Here is a 22,533-nt window from a genome sequence, read left to right on the forward strand (position 1 = left end):
CATCACACTGATTGATCTGTGGATGTTGACTCCACTTGCACCCTTAGAATAAGCCCCATGTGAGGAGGGCGCATAACCCTTTCAGAGCACTGTTGCATTTAGTTCGCTACTGTTTTGTTGAGAATTTTTGCATCTATGTTTATCAAAGACATTGGCCTCTAATTGTCTTCTTTGTTTTGTTCTTGTCTGGTTTTGGTATCAGGGTAGTGCTGGCCTCATAAAGTGAATTAGGAAGCATGCCCCTGTCTCCAGGTTTTTGCTTGACACCCTTCTTTTAATGTTTGGTGGATTTTGCCAGTTGTCTGATCTTGGGCTTCTGTTTTGGGGATATTTTTGATTACTGTTTCCGTCATCTATAGTGATCAGTCTATTCAGATCTTCTGTTTCTCCATGAATCAGTCTTAGAAAGTTGTTTGTTCTAAGACTTCATCCATTTCCTTTAGGTTGTCCAATTTGTTGATGTAAAGCAGTTCAGAGTACTCTCTTACAATCCTTTGTATTTCTGTGATATCTGTTGTAATTTCTCTTGTTTCTGATTTTATGTGAGCCTTCTCTCTTTTTATCTTGGTGGGTCTAGCTAAAAATTTGTCAATTTTGCTTGTCTTTTCAAAGAATCAGGTTTTAGTTTCATTCTACTGTCTTTTTAGTCTCTAAAAATAATTTATTTCCACCAGGTTTTTTTGTTTATTTCCTTCCTTCTACTGACTTAGGGCTTTGTTTCTTCTTCTTTCCTACTTCTTTAGGTGTAAGCTTAGACTGTTTTTTTGAGATTTTTCTTATTTCTTAGGGTAAGCCTGTGTTGCTATAAACTTCCCTGTTGGAACTGTTTTTGCTGCATCACATAGATTTTGGTGTGGCATATCTTCACTCGAATTTGTCTTCAGGTATTTTTTGACTTCTCCTTTGATTTCTTCATTCAATAGTTGCTCAGTACCACGCTGTTTAGCCTCCACATATTGTGATTTTCCCATCCTTTTACTTGTAATCAACTTACAGTTTCATACAGGTGGTTGGAAATGTGCTTGATATGATTTCATTCTTAAACCTATTGAGACCCGTGTCCCAACATATAGTCTGTCCTGGAGAATTTCCATGTGCACCTGAAAAGCATGTGTGTTCTGCTGATTTTGGATGGAATGTTCTGTATTTATCTGAGTCTGTCTACTCTAATGTTTCACTTAAGCCCCATGTTTCCTTACTGAATTTCTGTCCAAATAATCTGTTGATGTGAGTGGGGGTATTAAAGCCCCTACTGTTCTTATGTGGCTGTCAATGTCTCCCTTTAGGTTAGTTAAAATTACTTCATATATGCTGGTATTCCTGTGTTAGGTCCACATGTATTAACACTTGCTATGTCTACTTGAGGGATTAGCCCCACTTTTTCTCTTGTTATCTCTTTTGGCCTAAAGTCTATTTTGTTCACTATGAGTATGGCTATACCTGTTTTTTTGTTGGTTTTTGCTGCCATTTGCCTAGAGTATAATTTTCCATGTCTTCACTTTGAACCTGTATTTGTCTTTAGAGCTGAGATGAGTCTCCTGGAGACAGCATATAGTTGGGTCTTGCTTTTTAACCCACCCAGCCACTCTTTCAATGGGTGAATTCAGTACATTTACATTTAGGGTGATTATTGACATGCGAAGTCTCAGTATTGCCATCCTACCTTTTGTTTTCTGGTTGCTCGGTATCTTCATAGTTTCTTTCCCCTTGCTTTTCTGTCATTTCATTTGGTGGTTTTATGTGGCGTTTTCCTAAATTTTCTGTTGTTCATGTTTGATGTCTCTGCTCCGGATTTTGGTTTTATGGTTGCCGTGTGGTTTGTATGCACTGTTCCATAGGTGGCTGTGCTGCGTGTGTGCTCAGTCGCTCAGTCGTGTCCGACTCTGAGCCCATGGACGATAGCTCTCCAGGCTCCTCTGTCCATGGAATTTTCCAGGCAAGAATACTGGAGTGGGTTGCCATTTTCCCACTTCAGGGGATCTTCCCAACCCAGGGCTTGAACCTGTGTCTCTTGTATCTCCTGCGCTGGCAGGCAAATTCGTTACCACTGTGCCACCTGGGAACCCCATTTCATAGGCGGCTGCTGCTGCTGCTAAGTCGTGTCAGTCGTGTCTGACTCTGTGCGACCCCATAGACGACAGCCCACCAGGCTCCGCCGTCCCTGGGATTCTCCAGGCAAGAACACTGGAATGGGTTGCCATTTCCTTCTCCAATGCATGAAAGTGAAAAGTGAAAGTGAAGTCGCTCAGTCATGTCCGACTCTTAGCGACCCCAGGGACTGACGCCCACCAGGATCCTCCGTCCATGGGGTTTTCCAGGAAAGGGTACTGGAGTGGGGTGCTGTTGTTCTTTTTCTACTGAGAAGTTGTCATCTTCATTTGCTCATCCAGATTTTATCTTTTTATTCTTCCCTTTTAGTTTTGTTGCCACAAATTATTCCCTTTTGTGTTGTGAGTTTATTACCAAATTGAAGTAGCGATTTTTTTTTAATGCTTTTATCCCCTTGGACCTGTATGCTCTAATTGCTTAACAACTTATCCTGATACAGACTTGCAGCTTTCTGATTCTGTCTATTACCTACTCAAAGTTTTGGGGACTTTTGCTCCTTTGTTTAAGGTAGAAGCGCTCCTTTCAGCATTTCTTATCAGGCACGTCTAGTAGTGATGAACTCCCTCTGCTTTTGTTTGTCTAGGAAAGATTTTATTTCTTCTTCATATCTGAAGGATAACTTTTCTGGGTAGAGTATTCTTGGTTGACAGTTTTACTCTTTCTATATATTGAGTATATTATTCCATTCTCTCCTGGCCTATAGCATTTCTGCTGAGAAATATAATAACCTAAATCAGGTAACTTGTAGGTTACTGTCTTTTTTTCCTCCTGATCATCTTTAAAATTCTTTCTTTATCACTGACTTTTGACAGTTTTAATGTCATGTCTCATGGAGAAGATCTTTTTGCATTGAATAACTGGGAGTTCTATTAGTTTTATGGACTTATATATCCAGTTTCTTCCCAGATTTGGAAAGTTCTCAGCTGTTGTTTCTTTAAGTAAACTCTCTTCTTCTTCGGGGATACCCATTATCTCTAAGTTGCCTTTTCTTATCAAATTGGATAATTCTTATAGGGTTTCTTCATTAAAAACATCTTATTTTCTTACTTCTTTTAACCAAATCATCTCTAGATTTCTAACTCTGAGCTCTCTAATTCTCTCTTCCATATGGTCCGTTTCTAGTGCTTTCTAGTCCATTCTTCATCTCATTTATTGAGTTATTCAGCTCCAGAATTTCCATTGGTTGTTTTTAAGACTTGCAATCTCTTTGGTAAAGTATTCCTTCTGCTTATTAATTTTACTCTTGACTCATTGAGTTGCCTTCTTGAGCATTCTCTTAGTTAATTGAGTTTTCTCCATGATAGCTCTTTTGAATTCTGTCAGTTAGATAACAGTCTTTGAGGCTTTAAGTTTAGTTTCTAGAGAGTTGTTCTTTTCTTCCTGTGATACTGTGTTACTGGTTTTTTGTGGTGCTTGATGAGTTGTTCCTCTGCCAGTGCATTTGAAGGAGGAAGTGTCTCTCTTATTTAGGTGAAGCTTTGTTTACTTTGAGTCTAACAATTCAAGTTCCCATTTAAAAGGCCTTTCTTTTGTTTTTCAGTAGGTGGTGCTGTAGCCCAAGTTTTGGGTTTCTGTTGGTGGCCTCTGGCTTTATTTGAAAATCAGCCCTTTCCACCCTGCGGCAGCTCTGCCAGGGGTGTCCCTGTGGTCTCCCTGTCCCTGCTCTTCCTCTAGGATGGCTGGTGCCTTAGTGCTGCCAGGGCTGCTGCCGTCACTGGCACTTCTGCCTGGGCACTGGCATGGCAGGCACTTCTGCCACATCTGGGGTCACCTGGTCATGGGCGCTGCCGCCGCTGTGGGAAAAGGAAGGACCAGGGTCATTGGTGTCCTCACTGTTCCCAGGGTTGCCGCGTTCATCGGCACTGCTGCTGGGAGGCGGGCGCCCAGAGCTGTGGGCGCAGCTTTGGCTGGAGGCACCAGCATCGTGTGTCCCGCCACCGTTGCTGCCAGCTCCCTGTGGCTGTGGGTACCGCTGTGGCTGGGAGGTCCACGTCCTGTGTGCCACTCTGTTGCTGCTACCAGGTTCAGCTGCTACCAGCTGAAGCTCTGGGCTGGCTGCTGTGGCTGTGGTGGGGGCCAGGATCCCAGCACTGTCTTTGTCCCTGGTTCTGCCTCCTCTCCCTGGAGTATTCTTGCCTGAGGAATTGCATGGACAGAGAAGCCTGGTGGGCTATGGTCCATGGAGTCACAGAGTTGGACGCGACTGAGTGACTAACACGGCCTCCTCCGTGTGCTCCAATTCACCCGCCTTCGGATATACAGATGTGTGGGTCTCTCCAGCATGCTGGTGGGATGAGCACAGGAAGTTTTGTGGAGGCGTGAATGTTTTACTGAAGCAGGAGAAACAAAGGGAGCTTTTCACAGTACCATGGTGCTGGTGTCTGCCTTCAAAGCCTCTGCGTGTGTATGTGTGTGTGTGTGTGTGTGTGCGTGCGGGTATGTGTGTATGTGTGTATTTGTCCTGCTTTTTCTGGATACTCCCACAATAATAGTGATGATCTGCTAAATGTTCTGACACAATAGCCTGCAATTTAAGGTTTGGGCCGTAACTTGTAGATGGCATCAGGCCTGATTCTTTATAGATAACTCCTGTGTCAAATGTCATCCTGATTTTACAATGAGTAATTTTTAAATGTATGAGAGTCAGATTTCATAAATAGAACAATTTTTTTTCATTAAAAATAAATGCATCACCCTTGACCTTCCCTAATGGTTAGAAAAGAGGAAGTGCAACCCCAGCCTCTTCTGAGAGAGTCTGTGGGGTAAAGGACAGGGCAGTGGGCTGGACACGGGGGACAGGGTGCTCACCTGTGCCCTCCACCGACGCTTGGTATCCCCCTGGCGAGCGACTGGCCTCGGCTCTGTCTATACAGTGGGCCCCAGTCTCCAGGAGGAAGACGAAAGCCGTGGGCCTTGGACTCAGGCCTGTGTGCTCTACACCTCAGTGGCCGGGCTCCTTGAGACTTTGCCTTCCTCGCACTGTGCCTTGATTTCTCAGTTTGAGTGTAGGGATAGTAAGAGTGTCCGCATGGAGGGCCGTTGTGAGTTGAGCACTAGAGATGATACTGCCCTCAGTCACAGTATCACAGCTGCTGTTTACTGAGCGCTTGTGTCCAGAGACCGTGCTTTGCTCTTCAGAAGCATCGTGGCTGTGTGTCAGTTGCTTAGTCAAGTCCGACGCTTTTTGACCCCATGAACGCTAGCTCACCAGGCTCCTCTGTCCAAGGAATTCTCCAGGCAAGGATACTGGAGGGGGTTGCCATTTCCGTCTCCAGGGGATTGTCTCAACTCATGGATCGAACCCAGATCTCCCCCATTGCAGACAGATTCTTTTCCATCTGAACCACCAGGGAAGCCCTCAGAAGCATTAGTAAATCTATATAACTATGATGCAGTAACATTTTTTACTAAATATAAGATATATATTATAAATACCAAATATATACTGTGACTTCCAGAATACAGAATATATAATACCCATGAAACACACACACCACCCCCCTCATAGCGTACATCTCACACACACACACACACACACACACACACACACACACACGCACCATACCACACACTGTGGTAGAGCTCAATAAAAGGCAGCTGCCATGGTGATGAATCATGCTGAACTTCTCTTGTATTTCCCAGATCCTTCTCCCTGGGATGGATGATGTACTTCTAGGCTGGCTAATCCACAGTGTGGGTCTGGAGAAGGTGGACAGCACATTGGGTCAGATGTCTTTTTAAATCATGAAAGGGTATTGAATATAGCCAAATGTTTTTTCTCTATCATTCGAGGTGATCATTTTTTTCCCTTTGTTTATTAGTGTGGTGCACTGCACTGATTGTTTTTTAGTGTTGAACCCCGCTTGCTTTCCTGGGATGAATCCCACTAAACCATGGTATATAATGCTAGGCTGTTGGATTTGTTTTGTTAGTTTTTTGTTGAGGGTTTTTTGCACGTATATTAATGAGGGATATTGGTCTGTAATTTTCTTTTCTTTGTGTGGCTTTAGTATCGGAGGAATAACGCGGGCTTCCTTGCTGCTCCTTGAACAGGTCAGACATACCCCCACTTTGGGGGCTTTTGCACTGGCTATCCTCTTTGCTTAAAATGCTTTTCCTCTGGATATCTGCATCCCCTTTGTCAAGTCCGCCCAAATGTTACCTTTTCAAAGAAGCCAATTCTACCACCCAAGTTAAAATTGTAAATTTTTTCCCTCTTACACCCAATGTTCTAAATTCTTTCTCTTTTCTGCATAACATTTATCATCCTTCTTCATAATATGTAATTTCTTTTTTATTATTCTATTACATTATTAAATATACTATATAATAATATATGACATGTATTGAGTATATATTTTACAATGCTATTTATAGTATAGTAAAAATGGCACCCCACTCCAGTACTCTTGCCTGGAAAATCCCATGGACGGAGGAGCCTGGTAGGCTGCAGTCCATGGGGTCACTAAGAGTTGGACACGACTGAGCGACTTCACTTTCACTTTTCACTTTCCTGCACTGGAGAAGGAAATGGCAACCCACTCCAGTGTTCTTGCCTGGAGAATCCCAGGGACGGGGGAGCCTGGTGGGCTGCCGTCTATGGGGTCGCACACAGTCGGACACGACTGAAGCGACTTAGCAGCAGCAGCAGCAAAGCTTACATAGCAATAGGAATTTTTATTATTTGTAATTTACCTGTTTATCATGTTCACCTTTATTGTCTATACCCTTCTTCTCGCTTACCAGGTGTGGGTTTTGCTTTGTTTAGCTCCTAGATGTATCCAGCGTGCCAGGAAGATACTTAGGTCGACACATGTCTGCTTGGTACTGAACTGGACAAATCAACACCGAGCGTCAGGAGCACTCTTGGTGCCTTAGCCGTCCTCCGGGGCTGGTGGCGCCAAGAGCAGTATCATTGTGGGCTGTAAAAGCAATGCTGGAGGCAAGATGTTTGACAATCAAGTGTTTGTGATTCAGGATTCCTCTTGTGATTTGTTTTCCTTTGTTTTTCTTTGTATTGCTACTTTCCCAATTAGCATGCAGTTAAAGTCTTTTTTTTTGGTGTAAACTCTGGGTCTTAGGTCACGCGCAGTGTCTCGTGACCGCCACCACAGTCAGGATATGAACAAACAGCCCCACCCCTTGAAGTAATTCTGAGTGGTGTCCCTTCATGATGAAACCCTTTCGCAATCCCTAACCCCAGGCAACCACTGAGCTATTCCTTTAGTTTCATCTTTTTCAGAATAACATGTAAACACAAGCACAAGTGTGTATCTTTTGAAGCTGGCTTTTGAAACTCAGCACAAGGCCTTTGAGATCTATCCAGCTGGTTGTATCAATAGTTCTTACATTTTTATTACTGAGTAGTATTCCACTGTGTGGATGAAAATATTTTCTCCCAGTCTATAACTTTTTGTTTCATTTTTAAAGTGTCTTTCACAGGCTGAAATTTAACAATCGATTTGCCTCTGCCTACAAAAATCCTGCTGGGATTCTGATTGGGATTGTATTAAACAGCATCTATAGATGAATTTGGAGAGGATTAAGACCTTAACTACATTGAGTATTCCAATCCATAAACAGACTGTTTTTCCATTTATATAAATCTATGATTTTTTTTTAAAATCAAGGTATATAGTATTCAGCATACAGAGCAAGCACATTTTTAAAATTAGATTTATTCTTATGTTTTGGGAGCATGATTTTAAATGATATTTTAAATGTTTTGTATCCCAACTGTTTACTTCTAGTAGGAATGTGATCAATTTCTGAATGTCACTGTGCATCCATGCTAATTCATTTATCTTTTCTGCGAACTTTTATTTTTTTTAAATAGACTGCTTGGGATTTTTTTTTCTATGTGACAATCATATTGTCTGTGAATAGTGACAGTTTTATACCTTCCTTTCCAATCTGTTGTTTCAGCATGATGTTGCATAGGAATGGTGAGAGAGGACATACTTGCCTTGTCTTTAAGCTTGAAGAGAAGGTCTTCAGTCTTTCAGCATCAAATATTCTATTAGCTGAGTTTCTTTGGTAGATGTCCATTGTCAAGTTATGAGTGATTCCTTCTATGTCTATTTTACCAAGGGTTTTTAAAAAAATCATAAACAGATGTTGAATTTTTTAAATGTTTTTTTTCTGCATATGATCATAATTTTCTTCTTTAATTTAATAATATAATAGATTATATTGACTCATTTTTGACCAGTGAACCAGCCTTGCAGGATAAGACAGATTGGCCACAATGCCTTATTTATTTTGTGTATGGTTATATTTGTTTTTGCAATAGTTTGTTGAGAATTTGCACCTGTTTTTATAAGCGATGTTGGCAGACAATTTTCTTTTCTTGTACTGGCTTTGTCTGCTTTTGATATCAGAGTCATACTGGTCTCACAAAATGCATTCGAAAGTGTTCTCTTATATATTTTGAAGGAAGTTGTATAGAATTGGTGTTATTTATCTTTTAAATGTATGGTAAAATTCACCAGTGGAAACATCTGGGCCTGGAGTTTTCTTTGTGGAAAGGTTTTAAACTACATATTCAGTTTTTGTAATCGTTGTAAAACTGTTCTGTTTATTTATTTCTTCTTGCTTACTTTTGGTATTTTGTAGCTTTGAAGGAACTGGTCTGTTTTATCTAGGTTGTCCAATTTGTGTGCACAGTTATTTGTGATGTTTTCTTATCCTTTTAATGTCTGTGGGCTGTGTAATGGTAGTCTCTCTTTCATTTATAATATTGGTAATTTGTGTCTTTTTTCCTTCTTTGCTAACTTAGCTGGTGGTTTTTCGGTTTTTAAAACTTTTTCACATAATTAGACCTTTACTTCATTTTTCCTCTATTGTTTTTCAATTTATAGTTTCAGTGATTTTTGCTGTTTTCTGATAATTCCAACCACTGTGTCATCTCCACCTTGGCATCTGTTATATTTTTCCATGTGAGATATTCTGATTTCCCTCCTTTGTTCTAAGCTGAGTAACTTCAGATTATATCCTGGACATTTTTGATGTTATGAACTCTGGCCCTCATTGCCATCTTCTGGAGAATGTTGATTATTTTGCTTTAGCAGGCAACTGACCCGATGAGGTTCAAGCTGCAAATTCTTATCCACCTTTCTTGGACCATGTGTCCAGTATCAGTCTGGTTTTCAAAGATTTTACTGGGCAAGTTGACGTACCTTCTAATTGTCCCATGCCAGTCTTGGGTGGTAGTTTATCCCTGAGTTCAGTTCTCAAAGTCTTTGGAATGTGGTTTAGGGTCAGATCCACTCATGTGCAGCTCAGAATTGAGCCCAGAGGTTGATATACAACTTAATGACTTCACTGTCTTAAATCTCTTCTTCATCATTTTCCCAACACTTTCTGGCTCCTCGGGGTCCCTTCCTTCCTCCTCTGTCTAGAAAGCTAGAGCTTTAGTTTATCTGCTCTGCCATACACTTCCCACCACTGCATCTGTCTCTGGGGCCAAGCAGGGAGAGGAAATAGAGAGACAAAAGCAATGGAGATTTTGGCCTGACTCTTGGGACCAGAACTCCTCTGGTCAGAGAGAAGGTTTCCGCCCCCTCAAGAATTTCAGATACCAGTCTGACTGCTGCTGCTGCTGTGAGATTTCTTGAGGGATGAGTGAGAAAGAATGGATGGAGAAGTCCAACAAAGAAAACTCCAGGGATTCCCCTCCATGGTCTGTGACCTGTTGGACTCTTCTTTCCCACTCCTTAGACCTGAAATAGAGCCTTCTCTTAGAGCTCAGTCTGTCCTGTCCACACTCACTACACAGTTCTTACTCCCTATAAGCCCATTCCAGAGGATGCTGGATGGGGAAGCCCCGGGATGCTTTTGGTTTGGTTTCCTTCTCTGCTGTGGTTCACTTTTCAGAGTACTTGGAGAGCTGCTCATGCTTTCTGTGTGGGTTTTAAGTTGCTTTCAGTGGGTGGGACAGTGCTTACACCATCTTGAAGAAAGCTAGAAGTGTCCTGTGTGTGTTTTTAATAAAGAACGAGAGCTTCTCCATTTCCCGCCTGTGTGGAGAGAGGATAGGGGTCCAGGAAACTAACTTCCACTGAACATCAGCTCTGTGCCGGGCTCTGTGTCTTAGCGCACAATGGCATTGTTCTGTGACTCTGTGCAGAAAGTATGGTGTTGCATGGCTCTTGTACGGTTAGAGGGAGTTAGGCTCAGATTAATTAGTTCAAGATCATTTAGATAGGCTCAGCTGGTAAAGAATCCATCTACAATGCAGAAGACCTTGGTTTGATTCCTGGGTCAGGAAGATCCCCTGGAGAAGGTATAGGCTACCCACTCCAGTATTCTTGGGCTTCCCTGGTGGCTCAGATGATAAAGAATCAGCCTGCAATGCAGGAGACCTGGGTTCAATCCCTGGGTTGCAAAGATCCCCTGGAGAAGGGCATGGAAACCCACTCCAGTATTCTTGCCTGGAGAATCCCCAAGAACAGAGGAGCCTGGTGGGTTAAAGTCCATGGGGTCGCAAAGAGTTGGACACGACTGAGCAGCTAAGCACAGCACAGCATAGCATACAGATAATAAGTGGGAGGCTGCAAATGGCCTGTCTTAGAGAGATCCAGAAAGTTGTGTGGGAAGCAAAAGAGACTATAAAGCTCAAGCCTGACGTCCTGCTTCCCTCTCTCTGCAGGACAGATGACAGTGATGCTGTGATCATGCACCCCGGGGTCCTGTGCATCATGGTGAGGCTGCTGCCTCGCTTGTACCATGAAGACCACCCTCAGGTACTTGTTGATGAACACACAGGTTTGTCTTTTTCACATGACTGATCTTTTAGGCTCCTCTGGCCAGAGGCTCCCTTTCCCTTTTTTTACCTTTGCCCCCAGTCCCTGCAGGGGAGTATCAGTGGTTCTGAGACCTTTGATTGAGTGCTACCCACCCTTACATGGCCCCTCAAAACAGATTGTTCTGTTGATGAAGTGACCATATAAAAACAACAACCAAGCAAAACCTGAATGAAATTATTTACCTTCATGAGGCAAGTCCGGTGTAAGTGATGCTCATAGCGCTGGACATGGGTGGGACCAGGAGTCCTTCAGTCCCATCCATTGATTCGTCACTGGGATACTGGCTATTGCCCTGGCTCAGTGCTGTACAGGATGTGCAGAGCTAATGGGATGAGCACCGAGCCCTGTCCAAGGAGCCTGCATCTGTGCTGGGGACTGGAAGGTGGTGGTGAGGCAGACAAAGTAACTAGGCTCACAAATGAATATACAATTAAAATTTGCCACAGGTGAAATTAAGGGGGGAAATGGGCTGCTGAGAGTGAATAATGGGAATGGAAGTGGGGGGAGGACCTAATTAAAGATACAAAGAACTGACTCATTTGAAAAGATCCTGATGCTGGGAAAGAGTGAAGGTGGGAGAAGGGGATGACAGAGGATGAGTTGGCTGGATGGCATCACCGACTCGATGGACAGGCATTTGAGCAAGCTCCGGGAGTTGGTGATGGACAGGGAAGCCTGGTGTGCTGCAGCCCATGGGATCACAGAGTCGGACACGACTGAACAACTGAACTAGATGAAGGGGTGGAAGTCAGGGAAGCCATCTCTCAGACAGTGACATATCAGCAGAGCCCTGAAAAATGAGTAGCAATGAAGCAGGTGGGGATGAGCCTGCTGAAGGCAGCTGGGGTGAGAGCAGAGCAGGAGCACTGAAAATGGGCCGGATGGGGTGGGCAGAGGAAGGCGCAGCCCTGCCAAGGGATGGGTTTCATCCCACGGGCAACACGAAATCTCTCTCGAGTGGAGGGGTATGCCATCTGGTTTTTGTATTATAATCTCTCTTGTTGCAAGAAGGTGGCCTGGGGAGTTAGACAGCCTTGTCCACAGTCTGGTGACGCATGATGGTAGCCCAATTAAGGTGGCGTCTGTGGGAAAGTGTGCAGAGCAAGGAGTCAGGAGACCTACTGTGAGATAGACTCAAGGCCCTGAGATGAGCGGGATTCAGGGAGTGGGAAGACGGGGAAGGCAAGGCATCTCTCAGCTCCTGACCCAGCAGCACTGATGGCCCGAGATTGTATGAGCGAGAGCGTCGAGCCTCAGAACAAGACAGATTCTCAGGAAATGCTCGCAATTTTTAAAACACGTTCTCTAGAGGTTCTAAGAAAGACACTGGAAGCTGAGGAAACCCTGGAAAATGTACAGTTGAATTCGCAGCAGGTGAGAGGAAATGACTTGACTTGAGCAGCTACCATGTAGCAGGCCCAGTGTTACCCCTTTCCCTGACTGCTGCTGCTAAGTCGCTTCAGTCGTGTCCGACTCTGCGACCCCATGGACTGTAACCCCCCAGGCTCCTCCGTCCATAGGATTCTCCAAGCAAGAATACTGGAGCGGGTTGCCATGCCCTCCTCCAGGGGATCTTCCCGACCCAGGGATCGATCCTGCATCTCTCCTGCACTGGCAGGCGGGTTCTTTACCCCTAGCGCCACAGTGGGGAGTATCGTTGTTCCAACTTCATCCAGTGGCAAACTGAGTCTCAGACAACATACATTCCGTTTAACGATTCTGAGTTTGTGGACGTGGTGTTCAATGCGGTCCTCCCTGCTGCCAGGGCCCCTGGTCTTCCCCTGCACAGCTGCGGGTTCTGTGGGAGAATGGGAGTTCACAGGGATGCAGTCCAGCTCTGCCTTGCCCTTCGTTTAAGCCGTTGGGAGGATCCTGACATCTCCTCCATGTAGCCCTCTCCATCTGGCCTCTACCTGTATCCCTACACCTGATTTCCTAGCAGGTCACACAGCAGCAGCTCAGGGTTCCCAAGGCACAAACACACAAGCTGCCAGGCCTTCCAGAGACCCCTGCCTGGAACAGGCCAGCATTGCTTCCATGGCATTCTATTGGTCAAAGTGAATCAGAGGTTCAGCTTGGACTCAGCAGGAAGGGACATACGTCTCTTCTACTGATGTGAGGGGTGGCTTGTGTGTCCTAAAGGAGGAATTATTGGGGAGCATCTTTAAAGACCAGCCACCATGCTTGCCTCAGACATCTAACTGATGGATACAATTATTTGAGCCCTAAATCAAATGTCTTGGAGTCATTTAGTTATCTAAAGCCCAGGACCTCACTTTCTTTATGTTAGTGTTCAGGACACACAGAGTCTGCCTGGAGCATGTTGGAAACTAACACACAGGGAGGGTTACCTCTGTTCCAGGAACATTATTTAATCAATATTCATAACAAGTCATTAAAGTACATGAAATTCTCCCCAGTTTGTAGGTGCTTGAAGCTCAAGAAAGTTGTGCAGCTTCCTAAAATCATGGGGGTGGTGAGAGGAGATCTAAAACTCACTTCAGGCCCAAAGTCAAGTTGTGTTTGATGAATAAAACTCTCCTGTCTGCAGCTCTTCATGTGAGGTGATGCACCTTGGCACTGTACACTTTCCCAGTGGCAACTGCCTTACTGTGAGGATGTCTGGCTCCCTTAGCTGTATTTATACCATGCAGTGCACTTGCAAAGGGAGCAACCAAGCCTGTGGTTTGGGCGGTTAGCAATCAAACTGATTGCTGATGAGCGTGTTATTGCAAGTCTCCACCGTGAGGATGACTGATGAAGTGATGCAGAGTAGACAGTGGCCTGTCCTTCTCTCTCCCAGTGTATGAAGACTCTGTGGATGAGCCCGGGTTCCCAATAAACACCCTGAGTTGTCATGTCAGTGTGTGGGGAAGAACTTTCTCTCACCCTGCGATGGTAATTGGCCAAATTAAGTATGCAAATGAGACTTCCACTTGGTAGGATACTTTTTCTCTATTCAGGTCACAGTAAGTAATTTAGGAAAATTCTAATTCTCACGCACTGTCTCTCACATATGCAAATGAAATGTAGTGGTGCATTTTCTCAAACATGTCCTGCAGATGCCAAATCAGCAGCTATTAAAAGTTGGATAATTGCAGTAATTAATTTCCAGAAGGGAGGGTGGGAAACCTCACGGCGACAAATGGAATAGTAAATCAGATGTGAAATGAGAGCCAGGCAAGAAAAGGCTGAGATGAAACTGACTGCAGGATTGCAGATGTGGGAGACGGAGAAAGGAGCTGGGGGTTTCAGCAGATGGCAGTGTTACGAGGAAGACGGACTGTGAGTTCCCACTCGTCTCTCTTTAGATGGGCCTGGTGGGTCCCTACAGTTTTACCCACTGTGTGTTCCTCAGAGGCTCTTCCTACCTTATGGGGGAGAAACTGATAGCTTTCCAGGGTACAGGCATCGTTTTAGGAAGCAATTGCTTAACTACCTATATGGGTTGTCTGGTTTATTTCTAATTGTAGCCACATTGCATGTGTTCTGATCAAGACCAAAAGGGTTTTTTCCCCCCATCTCCAAAATGCTAGCTCCGCGAGTTGCTCTTGGAAACAGATAATCCAGCTAATTTTTTTTCTTGCCTCTTGTAGCATCACCAGCATTAAAATGAGACTGTAGGAATTTTATTGTGACTGTTGCTGTCCTAAGCATAAGGCAGAAATGGAGTCCAGCTCAGTTCTCTTGGAGCTGAGTTGGCCCCGGGCAGAAACAACTCATTGAGAAGAAAAGCCTTTACTCTTTCATGATGCTCAACAGCTACGTGGGACTTGCCATAGGGATGTAGCTCTGGACTAGAACTCTGACTAATATAGGAGGCCTCTTTACTCCCCAGCAATCACTGCACTTTCATTCGGGTCTTAGCAGAGGGTTGTTTGCTGTGTACATGACAACAGGAACTCAGAGGCTGCGTAGCCAGATCCAGTTTTCCAGAGGTGGAGCTCAGCCTGTGTTGGGGCAGCCAATGCTGTGCGTCAATGTCTGTGAATAATTACTCAACACCTGTTAGGTTCCACTAGGGATTCAGAGACAAATGTCACTGGAATGCATAGTCTGAATTTGGTGGTGAGTACTCAGAGGATTAGGGAAGATAGACAACACTCTAACTGCACTAAAAGTTTGCCCACAGGGTTTTGGGAGAGAGGGAAGGGAAAGCCACACAGAGACGGCAACACTGCAGCCAGGCTTTAAAGAAAAGACCTGTCCATGTCAGATCAGACAGAGGAGGGACAGAGAGGACACTCAGACACAGAGGCACACGTAAAGAAGCCCATCTGGGGACTGCTAATAGTTCAGCTGGACTAGGACAAACCATGTGGCTAGACAGGCTGTGAGTGGGGCAGGAGAGGGAGGTTGCAGCCACATCGCGAGGGACCCTGAGCACCACGCTAAGACATGGATTTTGTTGGATCACTGCCCTTTATTATCGCTGTTATCATCATCTCCACTGCGTTTCCCTAAGCCCCTCTATGAGGCTCTGAGGATGACAGATTTGGGTCAGATCTCAGCTCTACCACTTAACAGTCACAGAACCATGGGGAATTATCCAATCTCTGGGATCCTTAGCTTCCTTTGCTGTGGTATGGAGAGAATAATGTCGTCTTCCTCATGGCGTGACTGTGAGGACCAGCTGAAGCAATGCAGGAGCACTTAGCGTGGTGAGCAGAGCACCCATGGCACCGTGGGGAGCACTTGCTGACTGGTGCAGTTACTGGCGTTTTATCATTTGCTCTTCATAACAACCCAGCAAGGTAGATATCAATAGTCCCATTTTGCAGATGAGGACTGGAAGCTTGTAGCAGTGAACTGACATCCTAGGTAGGTGGTGGATGTGCCCGATGGAAGGCCCTGGGACCTCCTGCCATTGTACCACGTTGCCTTCCCTGTAGATGAGCGGTAGCCATGGGTGGGAGGCAATGGGAAAGCAAGGACACGATCAGACGTTAGAGAGACTCTTGTCTGTCACCAGTCTGCACCTCCCCTCGCTGCTGGGTGTGTTCCAGCTTCTACTGTGACGGAAGCCTCCTGCACAGCGTGACAGGACAGGAAGAAGATCAGGCTTGGGCTGCACTCGTCCGTCAACTGATTTGTGCCTCAGTTTGGAAAGGGCACCATTTTCTGGAATTAGCCTGTATTTCAGACACTTTGAACTAATCATACAGGTTTCAAATAACTAAAGTATCGACAGCATTAATAGCCCTGGGTAGGATTGTGTAAGGGCAAGCTATTTGAAAAGAGTCATTTCCTTCAACAAGGAAATTGGCAAAGTAGGAGTCTTGTTTTGTCAAATTACAGCACATTAGAAATTTCAACTATTTTGAATTTCTATATTTCTTATGCTTTTTCATTCTGAACCCCACCCTCAAGTATTTCAATTGTTCCTAAGTGGAAAAATGTCATATTCTAGTCAAAATCCAGGATACTTCTTAGGGTTATCTCTTAAATAGAGCAAACAGACATAATCTTGCATGGAGATGAAAAGCTTCAAAAGCAAGCTACAGCGGACATAGAATGATGGAGTGCGAGTGAGGTTGATGGGCTGAGCTCTGGTCCAGTTATCCGGTGACTTTGCTTCTAGTCCTTTGCCATCATTATTTATGACTTATATGGGCCACCCCCCTTCTCTGCACATCAATTTCAGCTACTCAGATATGGCCTAGATCATAAGGGTTGCAGACACAATGTCCTGGGGCCAGAAGTGTAAAGTGAATGTGTGGTGTAAACAATAGGGAGTGGTGAGGCCTGTGGCCATCGGGAAGGGCACTTGCCCAGCCTAAAGGCACTCACACCTAGCTAGGGGGAAATCAAACCGAAGCCAGGCCAAACGGCCCCACCAATAAAACGCTTATACAGACCCTCAGTGTATGCCTCTTATGAGGTATTGGGTTCCCTTCCTCATAATGAGTGCATTCAGTGCAGTTCAGTTCAGTTCCGTCGCTCAGTCATGTCCGACTCTTTGCGACCCCATGAATCGCAGCACGCCAGGCCTCCCTGTCCATCGCCAACTCCTGGAGTTCACTCAGACTCACGTCCATAGAGTCAGTGATACCATCCAGCCATCTCATCCTCTGTCGTCCCCTTCTCCTCCTGCCCCCAACCCCTCCCAGCATCAGAGTCTTTTCCAATGAGTCAACTCTTCGCATGAGGTGGCCAAAGTGCATTACACAGTGTTAAAACCATGGGCTTTGAAATAAGACCAGGGTTGCGGTGCCAGTTCTGCCACTCATTACGTCACTTAAGGAGACTGATGTAACCTTTTCAGTGGGGGGTATAGTTGGAGAGTTTTTAGAACCTTACCTGGAACACAATATGTGCTATCATCCCTTCTCTCTTTCTCTTCTGGTTTTTGTGACTCTGTGCTTCTAGGACTCTAAGTCACAGTATAACATTTTGGAAATGTTAAATGAAAGATAATATATTTTACATATATTTTAGGTGTATTTCCAGCTTCCACTACACAATTGATAATTGATGAGTACAATTGATAACTAATCAGGGCTTTTACTGATAGACTGCAAGTAAAAGGGGTCAATATTCTGAAAACACTTGCATCCTACAAGAAAAAGTACTTTCACAGATGCAGTTCTTGTTGACTCTCACCAAAACCACAACAGACAGTGAGGGAGGTATTCTCAATATTCTCATTTTAAAGCTAAGGAAACTGAGGCTTAAGGGAAGTAAGTAACTAGCCCAAGTTTCCCATTAGTTAATATCAAATCAACATGGATTGGTAGGTATTTGAGTGCCCTATGCCAAGACGATGTAGCAAGGGTGAATGTTTGGAAGCTCAAAAGCAACATACCAGGGCCGGAGCCCCAGGTTGCTTGGAAATGGATCCCTCATCTTTACAAAAGACTGTGCGCTCTGCAGTCTTGTTCGAGGAATCTTCTCCAGGCAATCATGTATGCAAATCTATTAACAACAGCAACAACAAAAATCTGTTCAAAAGTATATCTTGAAAGAGTCGTGTTAGTAATTACTTTGGCCACAGCTATAGAGATCTTCAGGGTAAGTTAATTACTCCTTTCCTGAGCTCCTTGAGGATGTAGCAGCCATAGGGGAAGGGTTCTGGCACAGAGCTGATGTTGGGTCTCATGGAGCCCTGTTGGGCTCCTCTGCCTGCCTGACCCAGCTATTGTGGGGCGAGGGTGTGTGTGTCCAAGGTGGTGGAAACTCTTCACAAATGTTTCAGGTTTCAGACTCTGCAGGCATCTTCCCAGATGGATGTTTTTCACCTGGTTCCCCTGGTAATGGTCTCATGCCCCATCTCAGGGCTGACCACAGGCTCACTGTTGGGGAGGGATTTGGGGGCAGAGGGTGATCAAGCCTGGCTGGCAACTGTCTGTGATCCCCAGGTTTTCCTCGAAAGGCCAGACTCACTCTCACCCTTGGCCTTTGTGCCACTGTTTCCTCTCCTGGGAGGTCATTCCCTTGTTGACCTGGCTCTGTCCTCGTTGTCCTTCAACACTCAGTTGGCTCATCGCCTTTCTGACCACCTTCTCAGCGCCCTGGGCCCTGTGCACCCGCTGAGTTCTAGTAAACCTTGTGCCCTGTGCTTGCGCTTACTCGGTGGCTACTGAGACACAGAGAGATGTGCTAGGGAACAAAGATGAAAAGCCATTGTCTCAGGCATTGGTTCACAGTTCTCGATAAATAGAAGATAGATACGAAGGTGGCCTGTCAAAGTGTGATGTTTATAATGACTCAAGTGTGGACACAGTGCTGGTTTGGATAGTCAGAAAAGTTTTACTAAGTGAAAGAACATGTGAATTGTCTCTTGAAAAATAATTGGACCTCATCAAAGGGATGGGATTAGAAAGGATAGTCTCAACTTTGGGCATTAGTCAAAAAAGTTTTCAAAGTGAAGATGTTACTGGCATAGAGTACAGGGTAGACCAAAGGGGATGTTGGGAAGTAAAGTTGGAAAGAAACTAATATTTTATAAATATAAGATCCCAGGCTCCTGTTATCAGGAAATATTGGCCATCATATGGATGTAATTCATAAAAGAAACAGAAGATTTAGAGCAGGTGCCCACATTCATCTTGGTCTTTGTTGCAAATTTATGCAAGTGCATCCCGGAAGCCACGCCTTTAGACATGGATTCTACGGATTCATTGGAATATGGACCCTGTTACACCTAAACCAAGATCACAGCCTCCCATACCTACAAGGCTTTGTGGACACCACAGATGAGTGTATCAGGCTGGTGGAGACTGTGCAAAAGGGAAAGTTTACGCCCTTGTAAAAGAAAGCTAATTCTAAGCAAACAAAGACAAAAAGCACAACAACTTGTCAAATGAAACACATCTGCGGGCCCCATTTACCTGTGATGTCCCTGAAGAGCTGAGGCCACTTAGAGTGTCTCGCCTCTCTTCCAAAACTATCAAATAAAGAGCACTGCAGCCAAACCGGAGTAAGCGACGAACCCAAGTTTAAGTAACTCAGTAGAAGTCCCCAGTTCTAAGTGTCTGGGGAGGAGACGCTGGTCATCTGATGGTTTTTAGTCTGAGTCAGGACTGTGGATTAATGTCCAGAAGACACACTCTGGACTAAGGTACTCAAAGCCCACACCTCCTTGGAGGGACCGACTCCATCAAGACCCAGCCCTCACTGGGCTCTGGAACTGCTGTATCAATCTAGACCAGGAAAGAGGCGGTGGGAGAAAGATAAAGCTGAACACCCACACCTGGACAAGGACAGCCCTGAAGGCTCAGCTGCTCAGTGGAGAAAGCAGCAAACTCCTACAGGCAGCCCGCACGTCTCTCTGTGATAATCTGCTTGCGGGTCCAGTCTGCTGGTGACCCTAACGCTCACCACCGAGTCCTAATTGAACCACCATCCCCTTCCTGCATTGGAAGTAATGTGTGTTAGGAAAATCAATCCATTTGTAGGGGGAGAAACCAGACTGGTTTCCTGCTACTGCTCATATTTTCACTAAAACCCCATTTTACTGGAACCAACATTGAAAAAAAACAGCACATTTTATTCAAAACAAGGCAATATTGGTATTGACAGAGCTGCAGCGATAATGAGGACGATCAATTTTCCCTCCTCCATTACGGGGTATTGAGCAATTTTGGAGTAAACTTGTGGCATCATTAGACAACATCAGCATTTCTGTTTTTCCCTTTTGAAAACTTTTTATTTCTTGCATATTTAGATTTTCAGTATTCCTGCTCTGGTGGGGGAAAAAAAAAAGCAAAAACAACAACAAAAAAGCCAAAAGTCCCCAAAGCAATAAGTGAAGTGCTGGTAATAAAAATTGGAGATTGTAGACATTTGTTTTTAATTCTTATTAATAATACATTGTGTTATTTTTGCATCTTGCTTCATGCAGACTGTCTCCCCAACTCTCACCCCAAATTAAAAGACTGCAGTTACCAAATAATCAAGTTCTTGGAGAGGAGAGGGAGAGTTCTAGGCAAGAGGATGGAAGCAGCTCTTCTATTTTGAGCAGAGGAGAAGGAAAGCAGAGGTTCAGGCTCCATGGATGCAGGAAGGGATGTTCAGAGCATCAGAAGGAAGATCTGGGGAAGGGAGTCGAGGAAGTTGGGTCGATTTCCACATGGAAGCGTGTCTTAAAGGAAAAGTCGTGGAATCATTCAGTGTAACTCAGATCCGGCATTTCCTCCTTCCGTTTCTGGCCTCTGTTGGCTTGCGTGTGCCTCTAGCAGTTCACACTGGCTGTGCAGATACCACAGTGACAGAGAAGGGGATTGTCTTCGTCCATCCAGGCTGCTTTAACAAAATGCTGTAGACCAGGGGCTTACAGACAGCAGAACTCATTCCTCACAGTTCTGGAGGGTGGCAAGTCCAGGATCATGGCGCTGGCAGAGTCGGTGCTTGCTGAGGACCCGTTCCCTCACTCACGATGCTCTTCTCGCTGTATCCTCACTGCGCGCAAGGCAGAAAGGTGTTTCCTGGGGTCTCTTTCCTAAGGCCACTAATCCCCTTCATGACGGCTCTACCCTCAGGGTCTTCCTAGGTGGCGCAGTGGCAAAGAATTCAACTGCCAACGCAGGGGACACAGGAGATGTGAGTTTGATTCCTGGGTCAGGAAGATCTCCCGGAGGAGGAAATGGCAACCCACTCCAGTACTCTTGCATGGGATATCCCATGGACAGAAGAGCCTGGTGGGCTACAGTCCACGGGGTCTTGGACATGACTGAGTATTGCACATACGCAATACTCTCAAAGATCCCTCCTCCAAATGCCGTCACACCAGGCATTAGGTTTCAACATCTGAATTTGAGTGGTGATGGGGGGAGGCATAAAGATTTCATTGCAAGAACCATCTTCTTCGAGTAATGGGATCTCTCCTCGATATCAGTGATGTTGGCGGAGTGATGAAATCCTTCCTGGAAGCACTCCCCTTGAAAACCCATTCTACTGTCGTTTGCGTTTTAAACTAAAAGTAGTCTAAAATTTTAAGTTGAAAATATTACTGGAGATTTTTTAACAATGGGAATTTCACCAGATGCCATCAGTTTGAGGAAAAAGCTATAGGTGTCATGCTTCTGAAAGGCATGGAACAGTGGGAGGGTGAGCTGTGCGACCCCTTCATTTAAAAAAAATCTAGAAACTGATGGTTAACAGTGTATATATGTTTCGCCATACATTGTAATCCTTGAAACATATATACTACAAAACTGTGTTCACAGTCTAAGGAAGAATGCCATCTTATTAAATTCTGTCCCTTGGTGAAACAGACATACTCTGAACCATCTCTGGGTGGGGTGACCTTGAATGACTACATGCTCAGGGAGGTGATGATAGAGTAAGGTGATTTTCGATGTTGGGTTCAGAGTCCTAAAGTAAGTGCCTCGTGGTGACTGCTGGCTTTACATTGATGGACTAACCTAGACATAACCTACTTCGTCATAGATCCCTTTTCTTGAAACCAGAGACTAGGGCAAAGGTGTGCAGTATGCAAAGCAAGCTACAGCCTTTAGCTGTGTTCCTCAAAGTAGAGTCCAGACAGGGTACTGGTGTATGAGGTTTGTGAAGGGGGGCTCAGGAGAAGGGAGGTGAGGGAAGCAGGGTGATGTAGGAGAAGGACTGAGTGAGGATGAGCCCACAGGGCAGGGGTCTCAAGTGTGAGGGGTCTCAACCACAGAGGCTGAAGGGCATGGCCCCAGTGGCTATTGTCTGGGGGTGGTGTTTACATGTGTGTGTGTGTGTGTGTGTGGCTTTTATGCATGTGTGCATGTGTATGTACATGTATACACATGTATGCACACACGAAGATACATGTGGGGCTACATAGCAGGGCAGCTACAACCTGGGGGGGCTGATGTCCATGGAAGGGGCAGCTGTGACGGGTACCCTCACCTGCAGAAGGAGGCCCCCATAGCCTCCGCTGCAGGAAACCGCCTTTAAGATCAAACCAGTATCCTGGTGATTTCAGACAATCTCATACAAAGTAAAAGAAAAGGAGGACGATCTTCAGAGATTTTCTGAAGGAAATTCCCTTTCAGTGGAGGCTGGGAATGCCAAGGGATTATCTTTTTATGAAGAAAGGAAGATTATGAAAATAGTGTAATGTATTTGGTGGAAATGCTGATAAGGCTGACTCTATGCCTCTATCCTGTGGGCTTCAAGGGCATAAAGA

The 22,533-nt window shown here is 44.9% G+C and overlaps 1 protein-coding gene across 3 annotated transcripts in view; it reads left to right on the forward strand.

Annotated features, from left to right (window-relative positions):
- WDFY4 (WDFY family member 4) overlaps positions 1–22,533 on the forward strand; it is a 248,632-nt gene that overhangs the window by 59,908 nt on the left and 166,191 nt on the right. For all 3 annotated transcript variants that reach the window (XM_070782345.1, XM_070782347.1, XM_070782348.1), the window contains exon 13: positions 10,760–10,853. In XM_070782345.1, coding sequence (XP_070638446.1) covers positions 10,760–10,853 — 94 coding nt within the window. The remainder of the gene's footprint in view (positions 1–10,759; positions 10,854–22,533) is intronic.

The sequence above is a fragment of the Bos indicus genome, chromosome 28, assembly GCF_029378745.1.
Source record: "Bos indicus isolate NIAB-ARS_2022 breed Sahiwal x Tharparkar chromosome 28, NIAB-ARS_B.indTharparkar_mat_pri_1.0, whole genome shotgun sequence".
Taxonomy (NCBI): domain Eukaryota; kingdom Metazoa; phylum Chordata; class Mammalia; order Artiodactyla; family Bovidae; genus Bos; species Bos indicus.